The sequence below is a fragment of the Polypterus senegalus genome, chromosome 2 (assembly GCF_016835505.1).
Source record: "Polypterus senegalus isolate Bchr_013 chromosome 2, ASM1683550v1, whole genome shotgun sequence".
Taxonomy (NCBI): Eukaryota; Metazoa; Chordata; class Cladistia; order Polypteriformes; family Polypteridae; genus Polypterus; species Polypterus senegalus.
The window spans coordinates 201,680,526-201,703,068 of record NC_053155.1 but is presented as its reverse complement, the minus strand read 5'-3'; the positions used below and the strand labels follow the sequence as shown (position 1 = coordinate 201,703,068).

At 37.4% G+C, this 22,543-nt stretch overlaps 1 protein-coding gene across 1 annotated transcript in view; it reads right to left on the bottom strand.

The window, feature by feature from the left end:
- The window catches only part of LOC120524451 (cilia- and flagella-associated protein 47-like), a 644,864-nt gene that overhangs the window by 423,282 nt on the left and 199,039 nt on the right, over nt 1–22,543 (bottom strand). Inside the window, exon 38 of the mRNA XM_039746304.1 lies at nt 6,890–6,987. Within this exon, the coding sequence (XP_039602238.1) occupies nt 6,890–6,987 (98 nt within the window). The remainder of the gene's footprint in view (nt 1–6,889; nt 6,988–22,543) is intronic.

Sequence of the window (22,543 nt, the reverse complement as noted above, 5' to 3'; positions counted from 1 at the left end):
AGAGCGACTAGGCTGATTCAAGGTCTACAGGGGTTGAATTATGAGGAAAGATTAAAAGGGCTGAGCCTTTACAGTTTAAGCAAAAGAAGATTAAGAGGTGACATGATTGAAGTGTTTAAAATTATGAAGGGAACTAGTACAGTGGATCGAGACTTGTATTTTAAAATGAGCTCATCAAGAACACGGGGACACAGTTGGAAACTTGTTAAGGGTAAATTTCGCACAAACATTAGGAAGTTTTTCTTTACACAAAGAACGATAGACACTTGGAATAAGCTACCAAGTAGTGTGGTAGACAGTAAGACGTTAGGGACTTTCAAAACTCGAATTGATGTTTTCTTGGAGGAAACAAGTGGATAGGACTGGCGAGCTTTGTTGGGCTGAATGGCCTGTTCTCGTCTAGATTGTTCTAATGTTCTAATGTTCTAGTACTATTACTACTACTATTACAACTACTACTGGAAGTATTATATTTTTCAGTGGGTATGGAAATGCTGGAGAATTCCTCAAGAGGAGCCGGAACCAGCTGCTTGTGATAGTAAGATTCCTGGCTGCCATATTTGAGTTGCTACCATAAAACGTACAAGATAAAGCAAATGCTGAATGGATATCTATAAACTGTAAATGGTAAGATATGGAAAACCATAGTATGAAGTGTAATATTTTTAATAGTGAAGAGTCACTGTATTATCTATTGTTGGTGTATTTTAATTAAACTGTATAAATGTGCAATCTTCTGTTCCAATAAGTTTCATTCATGATTAAAAGGGGGTTATTAAGACAAATATAAGTATGATACAACTAAAAATGAACTCTATAGCAGTGTATTAAAAATAAGAAGGGTTAACACAACAGAGTCAACGTTATTAAGACAGGTGTGAAAGTTGTCATACTGTATGCAGACATATAATGGAAATCTTAATGAGACCATTTTGAAGGGAACCACCAGGAAAGGATTTAGAGGTGACAAATCAGTTCATGTGTTTGCCTACAGGTCGGGAGGACGATGACCTGGCAGAATTCCTCTGATCCTGCCTTTGGTCCTCTGCCCTTCCAGATATCATTGCAACACAGCCCCAAAGAGCCAACAAATGCACATCAATTGAGAATAACCTCTGAAGGCAGCATGGTGTTGTGCCCAGACAAAGGAATCCTCATGTTATTTTTTTTTGTTTTTTTCACCTTGTCAGACAGCAATAGTGTAGATACCCAACACTTCTCACTCCTTCTTTTGTTCTCTCTTTTGCAGGATGTAATTCAGATAATAAAACATACATTTTTTTGTCAATCTAAAATGCAGTCGAAACAGTATACAAGATTTTCTAACAGCTTTATAGACAGATGTAAGAAACAAATTCCAGGAAACAAGAGTCTTCAATCTTGCAGTTCTCAGGTGTCTGGCATATTAATTTGTGGCAAGGATTACTAAGTAGCCTAAGGTGCTGGAATGAAATTTGTAAACAAGTAGATGTAGCCAGTATGAATGTAAAAAAACCTCATATACCAGGTTAAGAATGACTTCATTCAGTGCACACTGTGAAATAAGTGTCACTGCAGCAAAGACTTTTTGAACAATTTGTAACATATAATCTTTAGGAATACCAATGTATACTACAGCACTGTAGCTCTCTTGGGCAAGCTGGATTTTAATTTGTACCCTGAAAAGAAGTAAGAGTAATTTGCCTAATGTGCATGCAAAAGGTTTACAAACAGTATGCAAAGGTTTTTTGTTTTTTATTATCGTGACTTCAGAGCAGCTGATGGAACAGTCCTTACGAATGACACTGCAGTTGTGACTCACTGGGCTGGCTACTTTGATCAGATGTTTAAAGCTGATCCTCCTGCTAGGACGTTGGATATCTCTGGGTCTACAGTTCTTGAGGCTGATCATCCAATTAGCTGCGAATCACCCAGTCTCACTGAGATTGCACAGGTAGCGAACCAGCTGAGGGTAGGGAAGGCTGCTGGGATCTGTGGTATCCAGGGTGAACTTCTCTAAGCTGGTGGTAAGGCTGTCCTCCTGGCATTGCAAGCAATCTTTGCTTCCATTTAGGAGACTGGTGTTATCTAAATTGACTAGAAAACAGGACTTGTCATCCCTAACTGGAAAAGGCAGGGTGATCGCCTGGATTGCCAGTTGATTCTGGAGTTTGCCAGGGGTGTGTTCTTGCTCCTACTCTGTTCAATGCTTGCATGGACTGGATGCTGGGCAAGGTTGTGGGGTCCAGTGGCTGAGGGGCATCTGTTGATGAAGAAAGATTCACTGATGCTGGCTTTGCTGATGATGCTGTGATCTTCGCAGAGATAATGGAGGCTCTGATTGGGGCTTTCGAGAGACTGAGTGAGGAATCTGAGTGTCTGGGCTTGCGAGTGTTCTGGATAAAAAACAAAATCCAGGGCATTAATGACCTCTTGGGCACAGCCATCAGCAGTGTGTCTGTTTGCAGAGAGAGTGTCAACCTTGTCAAGAGGTTTACTTATGGACTCATCTGGGGTAGCTTGGGCCAATTTCAAAAACAGTGTGTAAAATGCTTGATTAAAGAAAAAGTTAAATGCAATGGGTAGGTATCAAACCATGTTTCTTGGTTGAAGAATAATCATGCCCTTTTTCTCTGTCAATATATCAAAAAATTATTTGCCACTTGCTTTGGCCGCATGCCACCCACGTTCCAAGGATGGCATTTATATAACAAAAACTGGAATTATGGTAAGAAGCACTTCTGTGCCAAATTCCAATTTTAAAAAGCAAAGCTGAACATAAAGAGGAAACAAAACAATTGTGTTTGATACATATAGTGCTTGATTGTCAATATTTTTACTTCACTCATTTTGACCAGGCCACACAATCTTCATCAGCGTCTTCAAACAATTCCTAAATTATTCACATGCAATCCCCATGGTAAACTAAGTTGATTTCCTGAACTGATTTTTTAATAAATTTTACACAACCTAACTACTACTATACAGCAGTGTCAAATGGAATGGCCAGTGACAAGTATACCTTTGACCATAAATATGGGCTGTCCATAACTGAAGAACAAGTAAGGAGAAAACTGAGGAAGGTACACACAGGAAAAGCTATGGGTCCAAGTTCTTAAGGCCTGTGCTGACCAACTTCGAAGTGTCCTCTGTCACCTGTTCAGTTTGTCCCTAATTTACCAGAAAGTGCCACTGCTTTGGAAAACATCCTGAAATGTTCCTGTTCCAAAGCAGACAGGTGCTTCTTCACTTAATGACTACAGACCAGTGGCACTTACGTCTCACATCATGAAGACCTTTGAGGGTCTGGTCCTGGACTATATGAGTCCTCAAGTAGTAGACCACATGGACCAACTGCAAAGACTGGAGTGGAGGATGCAATTAACCAAGGCTGTCTGAAAGGCACTTAAACATTTTGATCCAAAATTATGTTAATTTGGTGCAGGCCCAAAACATGTGACCCAGTGAGGCTGGAACTTGATTGCAGCGTTCACAGGTTGGATCTTGGCCTAGAAACATTTTGGACAGTTTTAGGCAAGACAGATGTGCTCGATATATAATTTTGAGTTGAATAATTGTATGCTTTGCACATATGGAGCTTGAGTGAAGTCTCTGCATTGCTACTTTCCACTCCTTTTCTGATATATATATATATATATATATGAGAACAACACTCATATCAATGACAAAACAATTACATTAACAATCATGTTATGTTATTTTTAAAATTTTTCCTTTTCTTTTTCATAACTTCTTTAACACACTACTTCTCCACTGCAAAGCGTGGATATTCTGCTAGTAAATAAATAAATGAACACTTTGGTCTGAATACACACAGGAATGACTATAAAGCAAGAAAATTAAAAAGAAAGGAAAGCATTGACTTGGCACACAGCCACAGTGAGGCATTATGCAGGCATATTGCTGTTGGTATAAAGTAGCCTGTACTATTCATTGTAATAGCAATACAGAAGCACAGCAGAGGTACTCTTTAATAAAAGGGGCGGGATGTTGGCACATCAGAAGGGAGCTGCTTCACCAGCCAATGAAGTTTGGCAGCATCATTATCCTGTATATATGAGGTTATTAACACTCTCCATAGTTGGATGTTTCAGTGTCATGTTGCAGGTGCATTCATGTATGCATATTCACAAGGTGATTGTGATTTATAAACAGTAAATTGCATGGAAATGTGCGTATGTCAGGTTTTATAACTCTGAAATATTTTTTATGTACACATTGTTCTGTTTATTTAACATGTGCATATTTTCATGTGCAAATCCATGCAAACATTTAATAATGACATTTCACACACAGGTCAACAAATTGGGTGGAAAGTTAATACTATGCATTTATGCAATGTTAGCCATATACTGCATTTACAAAAAGAAGAAATATTGTTTCAATCTCACAATTTAGATTGTTTTCTTTTTAGCACATTTTTAAAAGGTTTTCAGTTTGTTTCTTTTGATTTGGTATGATTTGTATAAAGTTTAGTAAGTCAACTGGAGTAATTCCTATTTTTAATATATCATAAGTTTAGAATCTGGGACAATAAAATGTGAAAACAGTTAAGGGGGCTGAAAACACTTTTTCATGGCATTGCATTATTTTTGCCACATATAAATATTTTTCCAAAGATTAAGGACTTTAGGTTATATGGGGGACATGAGGCATCATATGATCTGCAGAATAAGGCCTTTTGAATTTTCTAGAGATATACTAGTAAACAACATCACAGCTAAAGCTACAAATTCTAGTTACAGAGGGAAAAAGTGAGGAAAGGTATGTATATGCAATTGTATCACTTATTTGGAAAATATTATAAATAATATTTGATAAAAATAATGAAAAGAGGTTAGCTACCATACCTTGTTGCTGCTGTTTATTTGATGATATGGTTTAAGAGAGTGCTGTTTTCTGGCAGGCAACAATCTCACCTTGACAGATAAAACCTGAGCCTCAGACAAGAAACATTTGTCTAGCACCTGTAATAGCAGATGCTCTAGTTTGATATCATTGATGTGGTCCCTTCACAGCTGGTTGTTCTAAGTAAAACCAACATTAAAAGCCAAACTAAGTGATATTTTCTTTAATTTTTTTTGTTCTTGCACTGCCTTTTTCACTGCTGTATGGGTGTTTTTGGGCTAGCATTAGACTCACGATAAAATAATCTATTTTTGTGGGAATTTGTGTCCCTTGCAAAATATAACACAATTATAAACTTTTTTTTTTAAATCAACAAAACACATGTAGACAGGACTGGAAAATTATTATGACCATTGAAATATATCTGTAAATATAACAAGTTGGTGTACTGTTCCACTGCCAAGATTAAATATTGTTCCTCCTGGATTGGAGGTTCAAGTTGTTGGACAGAGGTACAATGCCTGGGCAAAGGATTTTCCAAGGAAACCAAGGGGTATGACCCCTCAGTAAATGGACCGCCACATTCTAAGACACTGTACTCAACTTCCTTGCACAATAAAGAGGTGTAGTAAACAAAACACCTCAAAACATTAGGGGCTTTCAGCGTTTCTAGTAAAATTTCATCCACCCTAACAGTCTGGCCATTATGGGACTTTTCACTCATCACAGTGACCTGAGCCATACAGATGGACCAAACCTCATCCAGTATTTCAGACATTGCCTCATCTTCTGAGGATGTAGACACCAGGTTATGAGTCAGGCAAAGTGTCCTTTTCACCTCTTGACATTTTAATCAGATAATGGCAATAGCTCCTCAGCTTTGCTGGGAACAGCCTGATCATCAACCTGCCTACTCTTCCTGAATTGTTGAATGGATTGCCATTCATGTCCTAGAGTTGCTGTCATGACAGGCACTAACCACTTTTTGTCAAAAGCAACTTATAGTTATCGCCATAACAGAGGTCTTGAACACAATCCATTTAGACTGTATGTCTCTGGTCTCTCCCATAATGCAGAGAAATCACTTCTAGAGATAAGGGTTAAATTCATCCTGAGCACAAGCCTTTACTAGTCATTCCTAGCAATCCCTGACTACCCAACTGTCTTATAGAAATAAACTCCAGCTGTCAAGGACTTCTGGACCTCATCTTGAGGAAACTCAAACCTAGGAGAAGGGTCACTCTTGAATGAAAAGTCTGGTTTCAGTGCAAACATCGTGTATAGATGTAACACAGAATTTATCTAGCTGGTATTTTTCAGGTTCTTACACAAGCTCTTACTTCAGCCCCAATAGAGAAAGTTGCAGTTCACATTTCAAGAGCCAATATCCATTGAAGAAGTCTACTATTATAGTTCCATTCCACTCTTGCCAGACACCTGACTGGTATCATATACAAAAATCATATTTTATGTTGTGGCTGTTTAGCCCACATGGCAGCTCTTCGTGGCCTTTGCAGACTGAGCCCAACTGCATTACATGCTTGAGTGAGTCAGAGAATCCCCGTTCCATGCTAGGTTCTCACTGATATCTTTGAGATTATCATAATGAAAACTAATGGGTTGTTATTCGACTAACTCCTCCATTTAGATGAACCCTATCAAGATACAGTAGTTCTAAGGATCATTAAAAACCACAAGCCCCAGACACCAAGGTCACATTCCTAGTAGTTGTGTTTTTAGGAGGGATCACAATAGAATCCATCCATCCATTATCCAGCCTACTATATCCTAACTACAGGGTCACAGGGGTCTGCTGGAGCCAATCCCAGACAACATAGGGCGCAAGGCAGGAAACAAACCCTAGGCAGGGGCGCCAGCCCACCGCATCACACAATAGAATATATGGTTAAAAAAATCTTTACTTACTTCATTCAATTAATGTACCTGTAAATGCATACTCTACTACAGAATCAATTATCTGTTAAATAAAATATATGTGTAAAACTTTAGTATGGCTTATTGAATAAAACAAAGCACTCACAAGGAATGGACAATATGATGCTAAAACTGTAGCAAGTACCACACCGTCTAGAAGGTCAAGGTCAAAGTTTATGATCCATCTTCCCGGAGGTGCTTCGCCTGTTTAACAGAAAAAAATGGCAGTGTTATAATATACAGTATTTTTGACTCTCAGGCATGCCATAAAGCAAAACAGTGTTGAGTCTACTAACAGAGATCTCAGATTTCATGGAACTAAATCAGAACACAAAAGAATAAAATAAATATGCATTCTGCTAGTAAGAATTTATGGCTGTGGAAACCAGTCCCTACATAGTGAACTCACACCTGTTTAGTTCAGTTTACCATCATGGGGAGTCAGAGTCTAATCTAAGTTCCTACGAGTTGTAGGTGAATCTAGGAGGGAAACATCAGTCCACTGGCAGGAAGAGTATTACTAACATACACAAAAAGATCATTTATACAGGATCAATGTAAATTAATAAGTTAGCCTAAAATGCACATCCTTAGAATGTAACTAAAAAAAATGTAAATTAAACTTCACACAGAATTAGGTCTTTGAAACAACTCTATATCTTTGGAGCTATGAGATAACAATATTATTACCTTTGACACTACACAAATCAATATGAAGACAATAACTGAGAAGTAAAATCAATATCCAATGACTAGTACTTTAACATACATAACATATAACATTTTCCAAACTGTTTACTTCAATTTGGGGTCACAAGGACTGGTGCCTATTTCATTATGATTTGATGTAAAGTAGTAAAGAACCTTGAACTGTCACAGTGTCCACAAAGACGACAGCCATATGTGAATTTTTATACCAGGACATTGGATCCGTGAGGCACAGTACAAACCAAGTGCAATGAAGCAACCCATCATTATCTTTGCACTAGTAAATAGTTAAAAAGCACACACTGTAAAAAGTATGGTGGGAAATTAAATGATTATTCTGTGCAATTGTGAAAAATAATGTGTAATATTTGGAAAAGGTATAAAATAATGGGTAAACATAAAATATAGTAAATAAAGAAAAATGTTCTAGTTGAATGAAAGACAAAAGTGATAAAGTGGTAAATATGTAAGACAGTAACTTACACAGAAAATAACTCAGTAAAAGCAATAATAAAATATTTAAATACTTTAAAATATCAGTTCACCCATTTATTGAACCCACATGTTCAGTTTAAAGTTATATGAACTGAGAGCCAATCCAAATAATACTGAGTATAAGGCAGGAACAACTGACAAAAGTTAGGCCAGTCCTATCAGACCAGTCATCCTGATTGTATTTCTTAGGGACTGGTCTAAAACAGAAAAGTTGTGTGGAGATTGACATGCAAATTATACTCAAAATACAACCCATATTTTGAAAAACAAAAAGGTGTAGAAGCATTCTGAGATTAAAGTATAACCACTTATTTAAAATTTATGCTATAAAAAATAGGCTCAACACACATCATGCCGGTACAGATAGAAGCTGTTACTTGATAAGACTAGAAGTGGAGAGTCATGACTGTTCTCTAAGAAATATTTGTTAAATATAAATAGCTAAGGTAGTAAAAAAATACACAATAACCTTGAAACACAACAAAAAATACAATTTAGGCATGCAAATGGAGACCTAACAATGCAAGTTACAGATCTCACAACCAAACTTAAAATATCTTTCCATAGTTTTTATTTTATTGAGAAGAATGTTCACAATCCATTTATCATTCTTAAAATTACATAGCACATTTTCTCTTGTTGCTGTGTAGAATGTATTATTTAAAACAAGGTCAATCTATGGACCAAATGTGCTTTTCATTAAGAAAGGAAATACCACAAAAAGACAACCATTCCTTAAATGCTTACCTGTGTATCTGGCAATTTGATTCAACAGAGGCATATTTCTCATTTTAGACTCTCATCCTTAACATCTGCTATTGTAACGGTAGCAAAAAAGAAGCTAACCTTTCACTCAAAAAGATCCTGCATTACTTTTCTGATGTTATTTATTAATCATTTTTCAATATTCTTTTCTCCACTTGCCAAAACACACACACCAACCAATGCATAACCTTCCATATTCACCACTACCACCCACAGAATTATAAAATCACCACTTATTAAATGCTGAACACTCTGACACTGTAATTTCTGTTTTTGTCAAATAAATGCTTTGCCAAAAGACCTCATATATATAAATTAATTTACCCAGAAAAACAGGAAACTATATATAAGATAGACATTTGTTTTGAGAGATTGATGGTAATAATAATAATAATCATCATCATCATCATTAGGGCGAAGTGGTGGCTCTGATTTGTACCAGCAATCATAAGTTTGCCAGTTCAAATCCCATAAATGACTCTACTCATTTGTGCCCTTAAGCAAGACCCTTAACCTGCAATTGCTTCATCCTGGGTATGATGTTAATCTGTATCCAGCCCTGCAAGCAGGTCCTCCAATTTACAGGAAAAACAGGGGTTGGTGGCAGGATTGGCACTCCAGCCACCATAAAAAACCTTATACTGTTCCAATGTGGTGCTGAGGTGTCACCTGCCGCACTGGGGTCACAATCCAAGGTGGTTTGTCATGTGGTGGGGTGACAACACGCTATCAGTGCGTGCTCCCAACCTGTCCTCTCTCTATTATTATTTGAAGAAAAAATAAAGAAGATAAACAGAAGTCTTTGTGTATTGCGCTCCTTAGTCCATAATAGTTACTAAATATTGATTTGGGGTAGTTTCAGGAATTCCACAACAACATTTACTGTTCTGAAAGTTAGGGTTCTTCCACCACCCATACATTAAATATAGATTTCCTAATACAGAGCTGATTCTATAAAATCACTGGTATCTTTCAGTTTTCATTTCACAAATGCACTCATGCCCCAGATTAGAATATCATCCACAGCAGTGTTTATAGTGTTTTCTAGTGCATAAATTATCCTGGCTTTGTGTATAGTGTGCTGCAATGTTTAATATTATCTTTCCTTTAATAAAAAGATCTATTCATCTGTCCATTTTCAAACCCATTAATCAAATCCAGGGTCACAGAGAGCTGGATCTTATAGCCGTAAGAACCAACATCTAATGGGGTAACAGTCTATCATGTGCATCTTCACAATAACACATAAAAGTACCAGTTTAGCATCATCAACCAAACTAATATGCATGCTCTTAAGATGTCGGATAATAAAAACAGTTCCCTAAGTAAAACACAGAGGAGAATGTGCAAACTCCACACAGACAGTGATCAAGTAATTCCTCTAAAATACCACTTGAAGACAAATAGTCTTCAAAATATGAGCATCAGGCACATTTCTATAACTCTCACTTTCAAAGTCTTCAAAGAGAGACACAAAACATATAGATCTTATGGAAGAATGAAAGATTTAGTACTAACTAATTTATCTCTGACAATATTTAAGGGCATACAATACTATCAACCTGATTAGATGCAGTATTTGTCATGCCCTTCTCATCTGGAGATTTTATTATGTTATACATCATTCATCTAAGTCGGCTCCAAGCCTAGGAGACATCATTAGCTGCAGAGCTATCATTCCCAAAGCATTCTGGTACTTAAAAGACAATCTAGCACTGATGTCATGTTTCTTAAACCCCACTAATACCATTAACCTTGGTAAAACTTTAAATGTCTAAATAATGCTATACTGCATTTTTTATCTTTTTTCTATATACCAATACCGATAACTAATAGATATTGAATATTAAATAAGCATAACAAAAATGGTGCAATTATTTTGGAATCATCATAAGCATTTATTTTATAAAAATACAAAGAAGCTGTAATGCATTTTCAATAAAAAGTCCAAAATCATTTACACAAATATACCATATTTCTACCTAAGCTGCGTACCTGACACTACAGTAATTTTACAAGTAAAGGTTGTTGATGTCTTCAGTAGTATTTGAAAGTGCTAAATAGTGCTCAAAGACTACTGTACTTGGATTTAAATTAGAATTTAAAGGTCTCTTCTCATAAGCCACATGTTACGAACAGGTGAGATGGTATTATGAAAACACAATTAATATAACTGATTTTAAGGAAAGCTGATGAAGAAATTGCACCAATGCCTGACACATGAGCAGAACAAGCATATCAACCAATAAACATGGCCACAGAAACCAGAAAACACAACAAAATGCTGATTCAAACAAAAAAGGGCCCCAACAAAATGGCAGCACTATGGATTCACCAAATGTACCCTTCTTTTGTGATTACAACCGATAAACCTTTACCAGAAATTTCACATCTTTGGTCAGTAAAAAGATTGGTCTTTAGGTTGCACACTCTAAGAAATTCTGTTCTTCTTTGGAAAAATAGTAATGGATGCCAAGAGTAGTGCTTTTGGTAATATGTTATCTTTCTAACTTTCTTAAGTGGAGCTCACATTAACAGAGGTAGTCAGACAGATCTTTGTAATAAAATGCCACTGGTTAACCTTTGGGACCAGCGTCTTCCTGCTTTATAATGAAGTTATTGCATCTTGACTTTGGAAAGCACCAATGATTCATCCAGCTCCTCTAAGCACAGACATCAAGCCGCCTCATTTCTGTTTTATCAGAGAATTATTAGAATGTGCCTCACTTTTTTTAAACTCTGATGTGAATGTCACTTTTCCGCCACATATTCATGTGGTGAATTTCCAGGTCTATCTCATCACAAAGGCTCTATTGGAGTGAATAAAATGTTACCTAGTTGAAAAATAAGTACATTAATACTCAGCTTTTTATAGTTAAAATATTTGGTAAGAAAGAAAGGCAACACACCATAAGCTCTCTAAGAGCTGAGTCTGGTATTAATACTTTAAATACTATAGAATTGTTTTCTAAAAAGAATTAACAATTTAAAAAAACTACAAGCTATATTAGAAAAGTCCATGTCAAAGATAATGTGCTTGTGTTGTAAAGGTGAGAAACAATAACTAACCATAATTAAATTTATAGATTAATTTGGCATTTTGCAACAGCAAGAAAAAACACATAACTTTATCCATTTTCACAGATTAAGTCCAAAACCATGCCTAAGGGGAGTCTTGGAAATATTTACCAGTAGCATTTATGATGACAAAATACCAATAAAGTTACACAATGCATTATTTTTGCATTTATTTCATGTCTTCTTATTCCTTTATTTTCTAGTAATGATACAAATTTAAATTATGTATCCATGCACAAAATGTAAAAACTACTACATTTATCTTTGAAGCTCTCAGTTTGAGAATTTATCTAAATTACAAGCATTGCATTGTTAGCAGAATTTGTTTAGACTGTTAAAGAAACAAAAGAATAATGTACAAGTACTGCTGTCAAGAGTTTTTTGGAATCATTTATTTGTTTGGGAGATTTTCTACTTACTAAAAAGATAAAAACATTTACTTGCTCATACAGTTGTTATACAGGAATAGGGAAGACAAGAGAAAAATGCAAAAGTCACATTTGCAACAGGGAATAAGATTATTCACAATGTATGTTAAAAATTGTAACATCCTGCAGTGCTCCTTTTCCCAATTTTAAATATTTTTTCTGGATGCTCTGTTGTGAGTCTTTGCAAAGCTTTAACCACAGGTAATATTTTTCTGTGAGTGCCTTGTATTAATAGTATAGTTTGGAACTCATGGATTTTTTCCCCATTTAATTTAAAGCGCCTCACATCAACATTTTGTAGGTTTGCTATTCTGTAATTGTGTTGTTAGAATGAGCTTCACAGTTAGTAGAGGCTCTCTCCCGAATCGCAGACACTTTACTATATAACCCAGAACAGCATTCTGTGCTGCGTCCAAGATTACAGATTCCTCAAACATCTTCAGTCTCTGCACTTTCAATATTCCATGTTTTCTGGTTTACAACCCATAATATTCAACTTCTAAATTTTGTTTACAGTTTTAGTGCCTTGGTTTTGGCAAAAAGTTTTCCAATTAATGACATCTGACCATCCTTTTTCTCCCTTTGCTTAAGATTTACCTCTTAATTTTCTGACATTAATTTCTCAGAGGCTATATCATCTCTTGAAATCAAGTGCATCCTTGGTTAACACTGTTCTTGCAGTTGACTAAGAAAGCAGGAGGACTTTGCCTATACTGGGATCCAGCAGATCTTCTTTGGATATTCATGTCTTGCATAACAGTGAGACTGTAGATGAACTACAATGTATATGTTTCTCCTGTGGAATGACATGGATGTTGCAAATAATTTTATTTCTAAGCTGATATAAATTAATGCAGATCTTATTATGTACATTACAATAACAAATTGCCTTTGTGATACTTTTGATTGGTCACCTGTGGAGCAACCACTACCACTACTACTTTGGCAAGCTATCCAAACTGCCATGTAGGGCAGCAACATTCCTCAACTTCTGTCTGTCTTGAGCAAGTTTCTGAATGATGCCTCAGCTGTGGTTCATGGTCATTGGTTCTTTTTCCACAGTTTGCCTCTTGATGTTCTATGGCTTGCCTCCTGGGATCCAATGAAGAGCTGTTCTTGTGATGATGTCTTGAACTCCTTTGACAGAGTGTTCAATCCATTTTCATCTTCTTCTGCTGATGATGATGTCTATGCTCTCCTGTTTGCATCTGGTGAGCGGCTTCTGATTTCAGATGGTTTGTGGTAAGAAAATGTGAAGAATTGTTCTCAGGCTACTGGTGTGGAATGTTAGCAGTTTGTAAATGTCCCCTTCCTTCATCCACCAGCATTCTGATCCATACAAAAGATTAAATATAATATAGCTCTGGCAAAACATTAGGCTTGGTGATGATACTGTATTGAGATGACATCCATATATTGTTTAGCATCCAGCAGGCTTTGTTCAGTCTGCTTTCTGGCTTTGTTCAGTCTGCTCTTGATGTCACGGCCTGCCCTTCCATCATGTATGACAATATTACCTAGGCAGGTAAACTCTTCAGCCATAACTAGGTCATAATATTTCCTACCTACCATAAAATCAATGTATGTTTTGGGAAACAGCCTGGACACAGACAGGCGGACACCGTAGGTACAAAACCCAACACATGTTCATTCACATAGTCCATATTTACAACTGTACACAACGCATTTTCACCCCAAAATCCAGAGGCCTCATGTATAAACGGTGCGTATGCACAGAAATGTTGTGTAAGAACGTTTGCACGTTCAAATAGCAATGTATAAAACTTAAACTTGGCGTAAAGCCACGCACATTTCCATGGTACCTCATACCCTGTCGTACCAAGTTCTGCACTCGGTTTTGCAGACTGGTGGCACCAAGCATCAAAGCAGTGCTACTGTTCCTGTGTGCTTACCCTTTTTTTCTTAGATCCACATTACTGACGCACCTTTATAAATATACTGAAACTAACCGCACATTGTTTATTAGTGTAATGCATCTAATTGTAATTAACCTGTAACAATATAATGGTCCAGGGGATAGCCATAGTATTCCAAATACCATAACTGCTTTAGTGTTGTTACTGTCACTGCACTTTCTTTTTCTTCTTTCAGCTGCTCCCGTTAAGGGTTGCCACAGCGGATCATCCTTTTCCATATTACTCTCACTGCACCACTCAGAGTATTTATATCACTGTATCTGAGTGGGGAATCACAGCAGCAGCTGATCGGAAAGAGAATTATCGGGATACAGCATCAAGCACATGCTGGCTCAGCCACAGCAAAACACTTCAGAGATTTTCCTGTACGAACCTCGCGGTTCAGAAACAGTTTCATCCGAAAAACTTTAAACACAGTCAATCAGTCAATCAAGTGCTCCTTGTAGAACTGTTTGTACTTATAAATACAATCACCTCACAGTAAACTTGCACTAATGTTATAATATCACACAACCTGCACCACTTTATAAAGAGTGTATTTGCATATGATGACAATATCATTTTTAAGATGAAATGCAGCAAAATATGTTGATTATATTATACAGATAAAACTTTAGCTTCATGTAAATCTATACTAATAAAAGGCAAAGCCCTCACTCACTCACTCACTGACTCACTGACTCATCACTAATTCTCCAACTTCCCGTGTAGGTAGAAGGCTGAAATTTGGCAGGCTCATTCCTTACAGCTTACTTACAAAAGTTAAGCAGGTTTCATTTCGAAATTCTACACGTAACGGTCATAACGGTCGATAACGGTCGACAACGTCTGCCTTGTTGAACTTTCTTATTTATGGCCCCATCTTCACGAAATTTGGTAGGCGGCTTTCCTGCGCTAACCAAAACTGATGTACGTACTTATTTCGGTGATATGACGCCAGTGTCGGCCACCATATCGAATTTTCCAACGTCACCAATTTTCAAACTTCCCGTGTAGGTAGAAGGCTGACCCGATCTTCACGAAATTTGGTAGGTGGCTTCCCGGCGCTAGCCAAAACCGATGTACGTACTTATTTCGGTGGTATGACGCCATTGTCGGCCGCCATATTGAATTTTCCCCACGTCACTAATTTTTCAACTTCCCGTGTAGGTAGAAGGCTGAAATTTGGCAGGCCCATTCCTTACAGCTTACTTACAAAAGTTAAGCAGGTTTCATTTCGAAATTCTATACGTAATGGTCATAACGGTCAACAACGTCCGCCATGTTGAACTTTCTTATTTAAGGCCCCATCTTCACGAAATTTGGTAGGTGGCTTCCCTTAGCTAACCGAAACCAATGTACGTACTTATTTCGGTGGTATGACGCCACTGTCAGCCGCCATATTGAATTTTCCAACATCACTAATTCTCCAACTTCCCGTATAGGTAGAAGGCTGAAATTTGCAAGGCTCATTCCTTACAGCTTACTTACAAAAGTTAAGCAGGTTTCATTTTGAAATTCTACACGTAATGGTCATAACGGTCAACAACGTCCGCCATGTTGAACTTTCTTATTTATGGCCCCATCTTCTCGAAATTTGGTAGGCAGCTTCCCTGCACTAACTGAAACCAATGTATGCACTTATTTCGTGGTATGATGCCACTGTCGGCCGCCATATTGAACTTTTCAACAGTCTTTGTTACTTATGGGCCCATCTTCAAGAAATTCTATCGATCAAAGAACTGTCATTTACCGAGTGGTTTCCATGCCCAGAGATACCACCTACCTTTTCCATTCTCTTTGTTACATATTGCACGGCCATATCAGGCTCACTCTTGATATCCGGAGGAACATTGTGTCTTATGTATTAAATGACTGGGACAGGTTCAAGGTCTGGACTGATGACGGTACAGGAGATAATTATACTACACAGGAGCACTAGAAGAGTGAAATGCTTAAGCCCTTCACCTATGGTTCTGCATGTGAGTTGATGGCTGCTGCTGAATTGTTCGGTTGTCGCTTTCAAGTGTACCGAAATAGTCAAATAATTTACACCTTTCGACAACCGCCACTGCCTCTTAAACATCTTAGATTCACAGGTGACGATTTCAGTAGTGGACACTTTGATGTTTATGAATGTTTAAACTCTCAAAAGCTGGATGTGATTTTATCGATGAAACTGGTTGTGTGCTTACAACGCTTGACAGATGCCGAATGTCACTTCAACACAAAAAATCCTGCAAATAATGTCGTAATTGAAACAAACCATGAAACTCAAACCGATTATGACAGCAGCAATCCAAGCTATGAGATTTGAGACAAGATTACTGTTCACATGGCCAACTGTAAGTTGCATGCTCAAGAGTAAGCTCAGCACACAGCTTGGTCATGTTACAACCGGAGGGCCGAACTGACAACGTGGCACACAAACAGATCCTTAACAAATAATTATTGGCATATTTTCCCTCAGTTTAAAAAGGTTTAATTTTCTTCTTAATAAAAATTTTAATGCAGTACTTCGCCGCTGCGAAGCGCGGGTATTTTGCTAGTAATCGATATTGTTAATAATTAAACATGTGAGGACACGGTACTGCAGCGCTGCCAGTTCACCGATTGATCCTACCTCGTGCTGTATTCTTGCTGGGCTGGCGCGACCCTAGATGGATAGATGGATAGAATAATTAAACACGTACTACGAAGATATTTCAATGTTCCTCAAAAGTTTTGAAGAATCGTCGTCGTAAGCTTACAGGTGGCTTAACGTCTATTACAGAGCTGATTGTGTGGCGATTGTTTCTTTGGAGAAAGAATAGTAAGGACAGGAATTGGAGGTTAGTACATTTGAAAGAGACAAGTGCTGCTGCAATAATTTCATCAAAGGTCACACAGAATCACTGCGTCACTGTGTTCCCATGTTTAGTAACATGCTTTCATTCCTATAATCATGAAAATGATATCACGTATACATCTCAGTATTTTAATTATTCAGAGAGCTGTAATATTACAAATGTAATGGATTCTGTGTCCTGTCAGAAGAAGAGAAAGCCGGTAAGCATGTAGTGATTCACACACATAGAGCACATAGAAGATCAAATACAAAACAAAGCATTTAATGTGCTACTTTAGTTATGATGGGATTTGAGAAACTAGTAAATTAAATGATTTTAAGATGAAGTTTAAAATGTTCTGCTTTAATGAAAAAATAAACTAAGTAATTAAAGTGGAAATTTTGAGATTAAAGTTTACATTTCATGCTTTTTTTCCACTGTGTGCCTATTTTTTTTTCTCTGTACTCTAATAATCTTTCATATGACACTCAGACGGTGGGCTATGACTCGCCTTTTCACCTCGACTTTGATATGTGACAACTTCTTTTTTATTTCAGGCACTTTGCGACTTTGTGAACTTGAACTTTCGAGGTTCTCCGACACTCTGTCACTCGATCAACTTCCTTTTGTTGATTATACCACTGTTTAAACCAACATATAGTATGTTTTTCCTTGCCTCCACTTGGTATTCGCTGAAATTCTTGTATTTTCCCCCGTGCTTTTCCCATTGTCTTTTCACAGAAGGCTGAGCTTAAGGGTATTTATATTGATTTGCATATTCAAAGAGGCGTAATTCTGGGAGGAGCTTGTGTGGGACAGCAGGCGCGTGCACAAGCGTTAGTTTTCACGCTGACCAGGATTTATGTAGCGGAAGAACATGGAACTTTGCATACACACAGATTCCTGCATCTGGATTTTTCTGTGCGTAAGTACATTTCCGCTTTTGTGCTTACATCATGTTATAGTGCAAATTCTACGCACGGTGTTATATATGAAGCCCCAGGCCTTTACAATGCCTCTCTCTTCTGGTCTGCCTCCACTCCTCTTCTCCGAGGTCTGTCCTTCTCCTCTCCCAACTCCAGCCATCGAATGGAAGGAGGCGGCCTCTTTTATCCTGACACGGATGAGTTCCAGGTGCCTCCCGATAACCTTCCGCTGGCCCTCTCAGGTATTGTGGAAGTGCCGGTTGTGCACCCGGAAGCACTCTGGGTGTCCCTGGTCTTCTTCCCCTCAGCATTTCCGGTCCTTCTGGGCATCCTTGGCTGGGTACCATACCCAGCCACTCACCCCAATGTATAAATGCATTAGAGGAGGATTATTTTTTGCTCCAAAATGTCACTAAAACTGTGGTATATCTTAATGGTTAGAGAAAAACTGTGAATTCCTGCCAGTACTATTGTATCACATACAGTAGTACAGTAGCTGTAGGCATTAAAGAAATCCCAGCCTTTTCAGAAGAATCAAGACAAGTACACCAAAATGACAATTTGTGATGGTGGACATTTGCTTTTCAGGTCATATTCAATAACTACTTTCACAATGCAAATAAAGAAAAGTGTCTACAAAAAATGAATAAAATCAGACAACAGACTTATTAAAAAAGAAAGCAGCATGTATACACACCTAAAAATGTAAAGCTATAAAACAAATGGAAAGCATAAATTCTATGCGCATGATTAGAAAATGGTGACAAGGTGGGCAGCACTTCTAATTCAGTTTAATAGTGCCTTGTGTGTGAAATGATTTTGTTTTCTCTTTATTTGCTTGGGTACATAACCATGTAGTGATAAAGACTGACATATGAAAAGAGTAACTGAATAAAGGAGGCGAGGTGGGTGTGAGTGTGCTTTGTGTTCTTCCCAGGGCTGGTACATTCATTGTGCCACATTTTGACCTGTGCACAGGTTAAGAAAATGGACAAATGTTGGAGACTACTTTTGGAACTGTAGACATACTGGATATACTATATAAATTGAAGATTGAAAATTATCATTCCGAACTAAAACTAAATGCTGTTTTGCATGAAATAAGTTAAGAACACTGAAAACAGCAAAAATAAACATGATTATTGAGTTAAATTGCTTTAGGTATGCAAAATTAAGTTAACAAGTCACACTATTGCTTGAAATGCTTCGGTCTGTGTGCAATACTCATTCATGTACTGTAATTTCAGAGTGAATAAATTCATAACACCCATCTCTGAAAATTCTCTAAGGGAATAAATTTTACAGAACTGTAAACCAAAAAGCTTTCAAAATAACTCATGTAGACATTAATTGATTGTCACGGAGCAGAACTGAGATACAAAACAATTTTAAAATTCACTCAAAATCCCTTTTAGCACAGTCAAGTTCATTATTAAAAAATTAAAGTGCATCATTCCACACCATCACTTAGCAGAACAGGCAGTTTCTTCAAAATGTGCTGCCGGGTAAGAAGGAAAGTGTGTAGTGAGACCAGAATTACCATTTACATTAATATTTCTTAGCTGTGGTAGAAGGAAACTGCCATGAGTCAGCAATATTCAATTACTTGATAAAGCTGATTTCTATGGAACAGTGAAATGTTAAATTAGAAACTAAAAAAGCTGCAATAATTTGAATGGAAATCATTCAGCTTGAGAAAACATGAACTGTCTATTATATGCCCTATATAAAAATATTATATTATACAGTATATACTGCCTGGCATTAACTGGATATTATTTGAAAACTTAATTTACACATGCCTGATTAGCCTTTTAAAAATCTCCACTTGGTTTTTCTGTATATTATAGTCAGGCATGTCAGAAGGATGCATGATTTTTTTCAAAGTAACAGTTTGAATTTGACAGGTCAATAGATGCGGATCATTAATTTTATCAATCATAGTTTGAAAGTTAGGGCCAAAAGCTCTGCAAATATTCACATTTATGTAACATAACAGCTTATTTTTATTAAGGGGTATTTAGTATTTTGGTCACATTATGCAATTTTTGTCCACTGACCTTTATTCTAAGAATTTATATTTTTGGAGATAAAAATTTTTCTATATCTTAAACTCATAACCAGAATATTCATGGAACTTTTTGGAAAATCAGTAGGGATATTCTCTGGTTTTACATGTATATTTATGATACACAGCTCTTGTAAAGTAAAGGACAATTAGTATATGAGTAGCAGGTGCGTTGCCCGGGAATGTATAATGCATTTCCCAAATGAAAGAAACACAACATAGAAATAGAACAAACATTTTTCTCATTCACATTTTATTGTAATAGGTAATACAAGTGGTTATTCCAGAGCCTTTGGATACACTATATTTTTTTTTCCCTTGTGGTGCGAAAAAGAACAAATTCTGAGGATTACCCACTCTAGAACATGCTACGTAGAGTTGTCCGTGTGAAAAGCATGGATTTTCCAAATTGATGCCTATAACTTGCAGTGATTGCCCTTGAGCCTTATTAATTGACAAAGCAAAAGCCAAATGAACAGGAAATTGTAGCCGTTTGAAATCAAAGGGTAAATCATTCGGAATCAGCAGTATTCTTGGTATGAAAACATTTTCACATCTTGCGCAACCTGTTATGATAGTTGCTTCAATAATATGTAATGATGGAAATGTTTCCGGCATTTCAAGATGTGATACTCTTTACAGACTCTACTCATTAGTCTGTAAATATAAAAGTCCATTGCACTGAATTTCTTGCCAGCAACAGAATTGCCCGTAGATCGATCTGTTTGTTGAATTCCAAAGTAATACCCATCTTCGCCAAGCCAAAATATTAGTGGATACTGAAGGGCATCATACGACCTGTGTGTCTGCCACACACTGAAGACTTCTGTTCTTTTTCTCAATGATAATGTCCCGCTTCCCAAAGTCATTGCCTACAATTACAATGGCAACCTCATCAAGTGTTGGAGCATTGAATCGTCGGTGATGCCCTCCCTGTGGCATTTTGTCAGCTCTTATGACAACTTTATGATCATCTGTTGACACATGAAGTGCAGTCTTGAAAAGGGTGACATATGCGTTGTTCTCATGAAGGAATCATTCTAAATCCATCACAATGTCCATTCTCACATTCGGTATTCTGCTGTGTCTATGATGCGCTGTTGTGGAAATATCTCCCATGAAGTAGATCTGAAGGAACTCAATTGTCCTATCAGTTAATGGAAGTAGTGATCCTATTGTATGGTTACCTTGACCTTACACTTTGAATGTGGGCATGAACCCATCCTCTCGTATTTGTTTAGTTGCACTAAAAGAAGTCATTTGAAAACAGGAATTGTACTTCCTGATGTTGTTCAAGAAATGCTTTGAAATTGGTATTGATCCTGACATCAAAGAATGTAGAGGTTCAGGTGGATGAAGTAGAGATGGCAGTTTCCCCTTCCCATTTGAGCAACACAATCCCGGTGACTCTCCTTTCCATCTTAGAGCTCTACAATGAACACAGATATGATCCATTTGGCCAATGACAGCAACAGGATGTTCATGATATGCAACCTGTCGGTTATATGCAAAAGCCATATTTTTTAAATTGTGCTGCATTTGTTCACGTGTTGCATCAACAGCCCTTCACCAGTTGGCAGACAGCCTGGTTTCCCTTTCTTGAGATGTTTCATCCGCTCTTGCATCAGACATTTTTCCCAACCAAACATACCCCATGACCTCCTCCCTGGTCACAAAGGAGCCTCATGCCCAGTTTGGTGGCGATCGGGTGCCCGGTGTAGCTTTGTATGGCGGACAAACAAAAATACATCGACTACAGCCTCCCTTCCCTTTCTTCTGATGTTTCATCCGTTCTTGCATCAGCAGCCCTTCTCCTGTTGGTTTCCCTTTCTTGAGATGTTTCATCCGGTCTTGCATCAGCAGCCCTTCTCCTGTTGGTTTCCCTTTCTTGAGATGATTAATCCGGTCTTACATCAGCAGCCCTTCCCCTGTTGGCAGTATGGGGACGTGTGTGGAACTGTTGGTGAAAAGGTGCCCTGTGCTTTACCCTGAATATTTTTCCCAACCAAACATACCCCATGACCTCCTCCTGGTCACAAAGGAGCCCCATGCCCAGTTTGGTGGTGATCGGATGCTTGGTACAGATTTATATGGTGGACAAACAAACATCCCTAGGAGAAACAGATCTTGGACAAGCTGGAGAGATTGTATGTCTCAACTGTCTTGTGACTGTCTAGATACTCCCCAGGGTATTTTTTTAATTCCCCAGGAGTAAATTGTGGGGGATAAGAAGGCCTGGTCAGTCTAACTCAATGCATAGCTACCAAAACCCTCATCAGGAAAAGAATAAAATGATTACAATTATGAGGATGCCATATCAAGGTAAGAAAGTCAACAAAGAAATTAATCTCGAGAGATATAATCGATAATATTTTGCCAATGATTTATCTCTCTCCAAGGTATTTAATAATTATATGTGTAAAACCAGAGAATAAAGTAAAAAACAAAATCTTGTGTCTAGATCATACACAATTCACTCTTTAACTAAAACAAATAACACAAAAACACAAGTCAGAATTAAAAGGACAGATCTTGATAAATCAAGAGC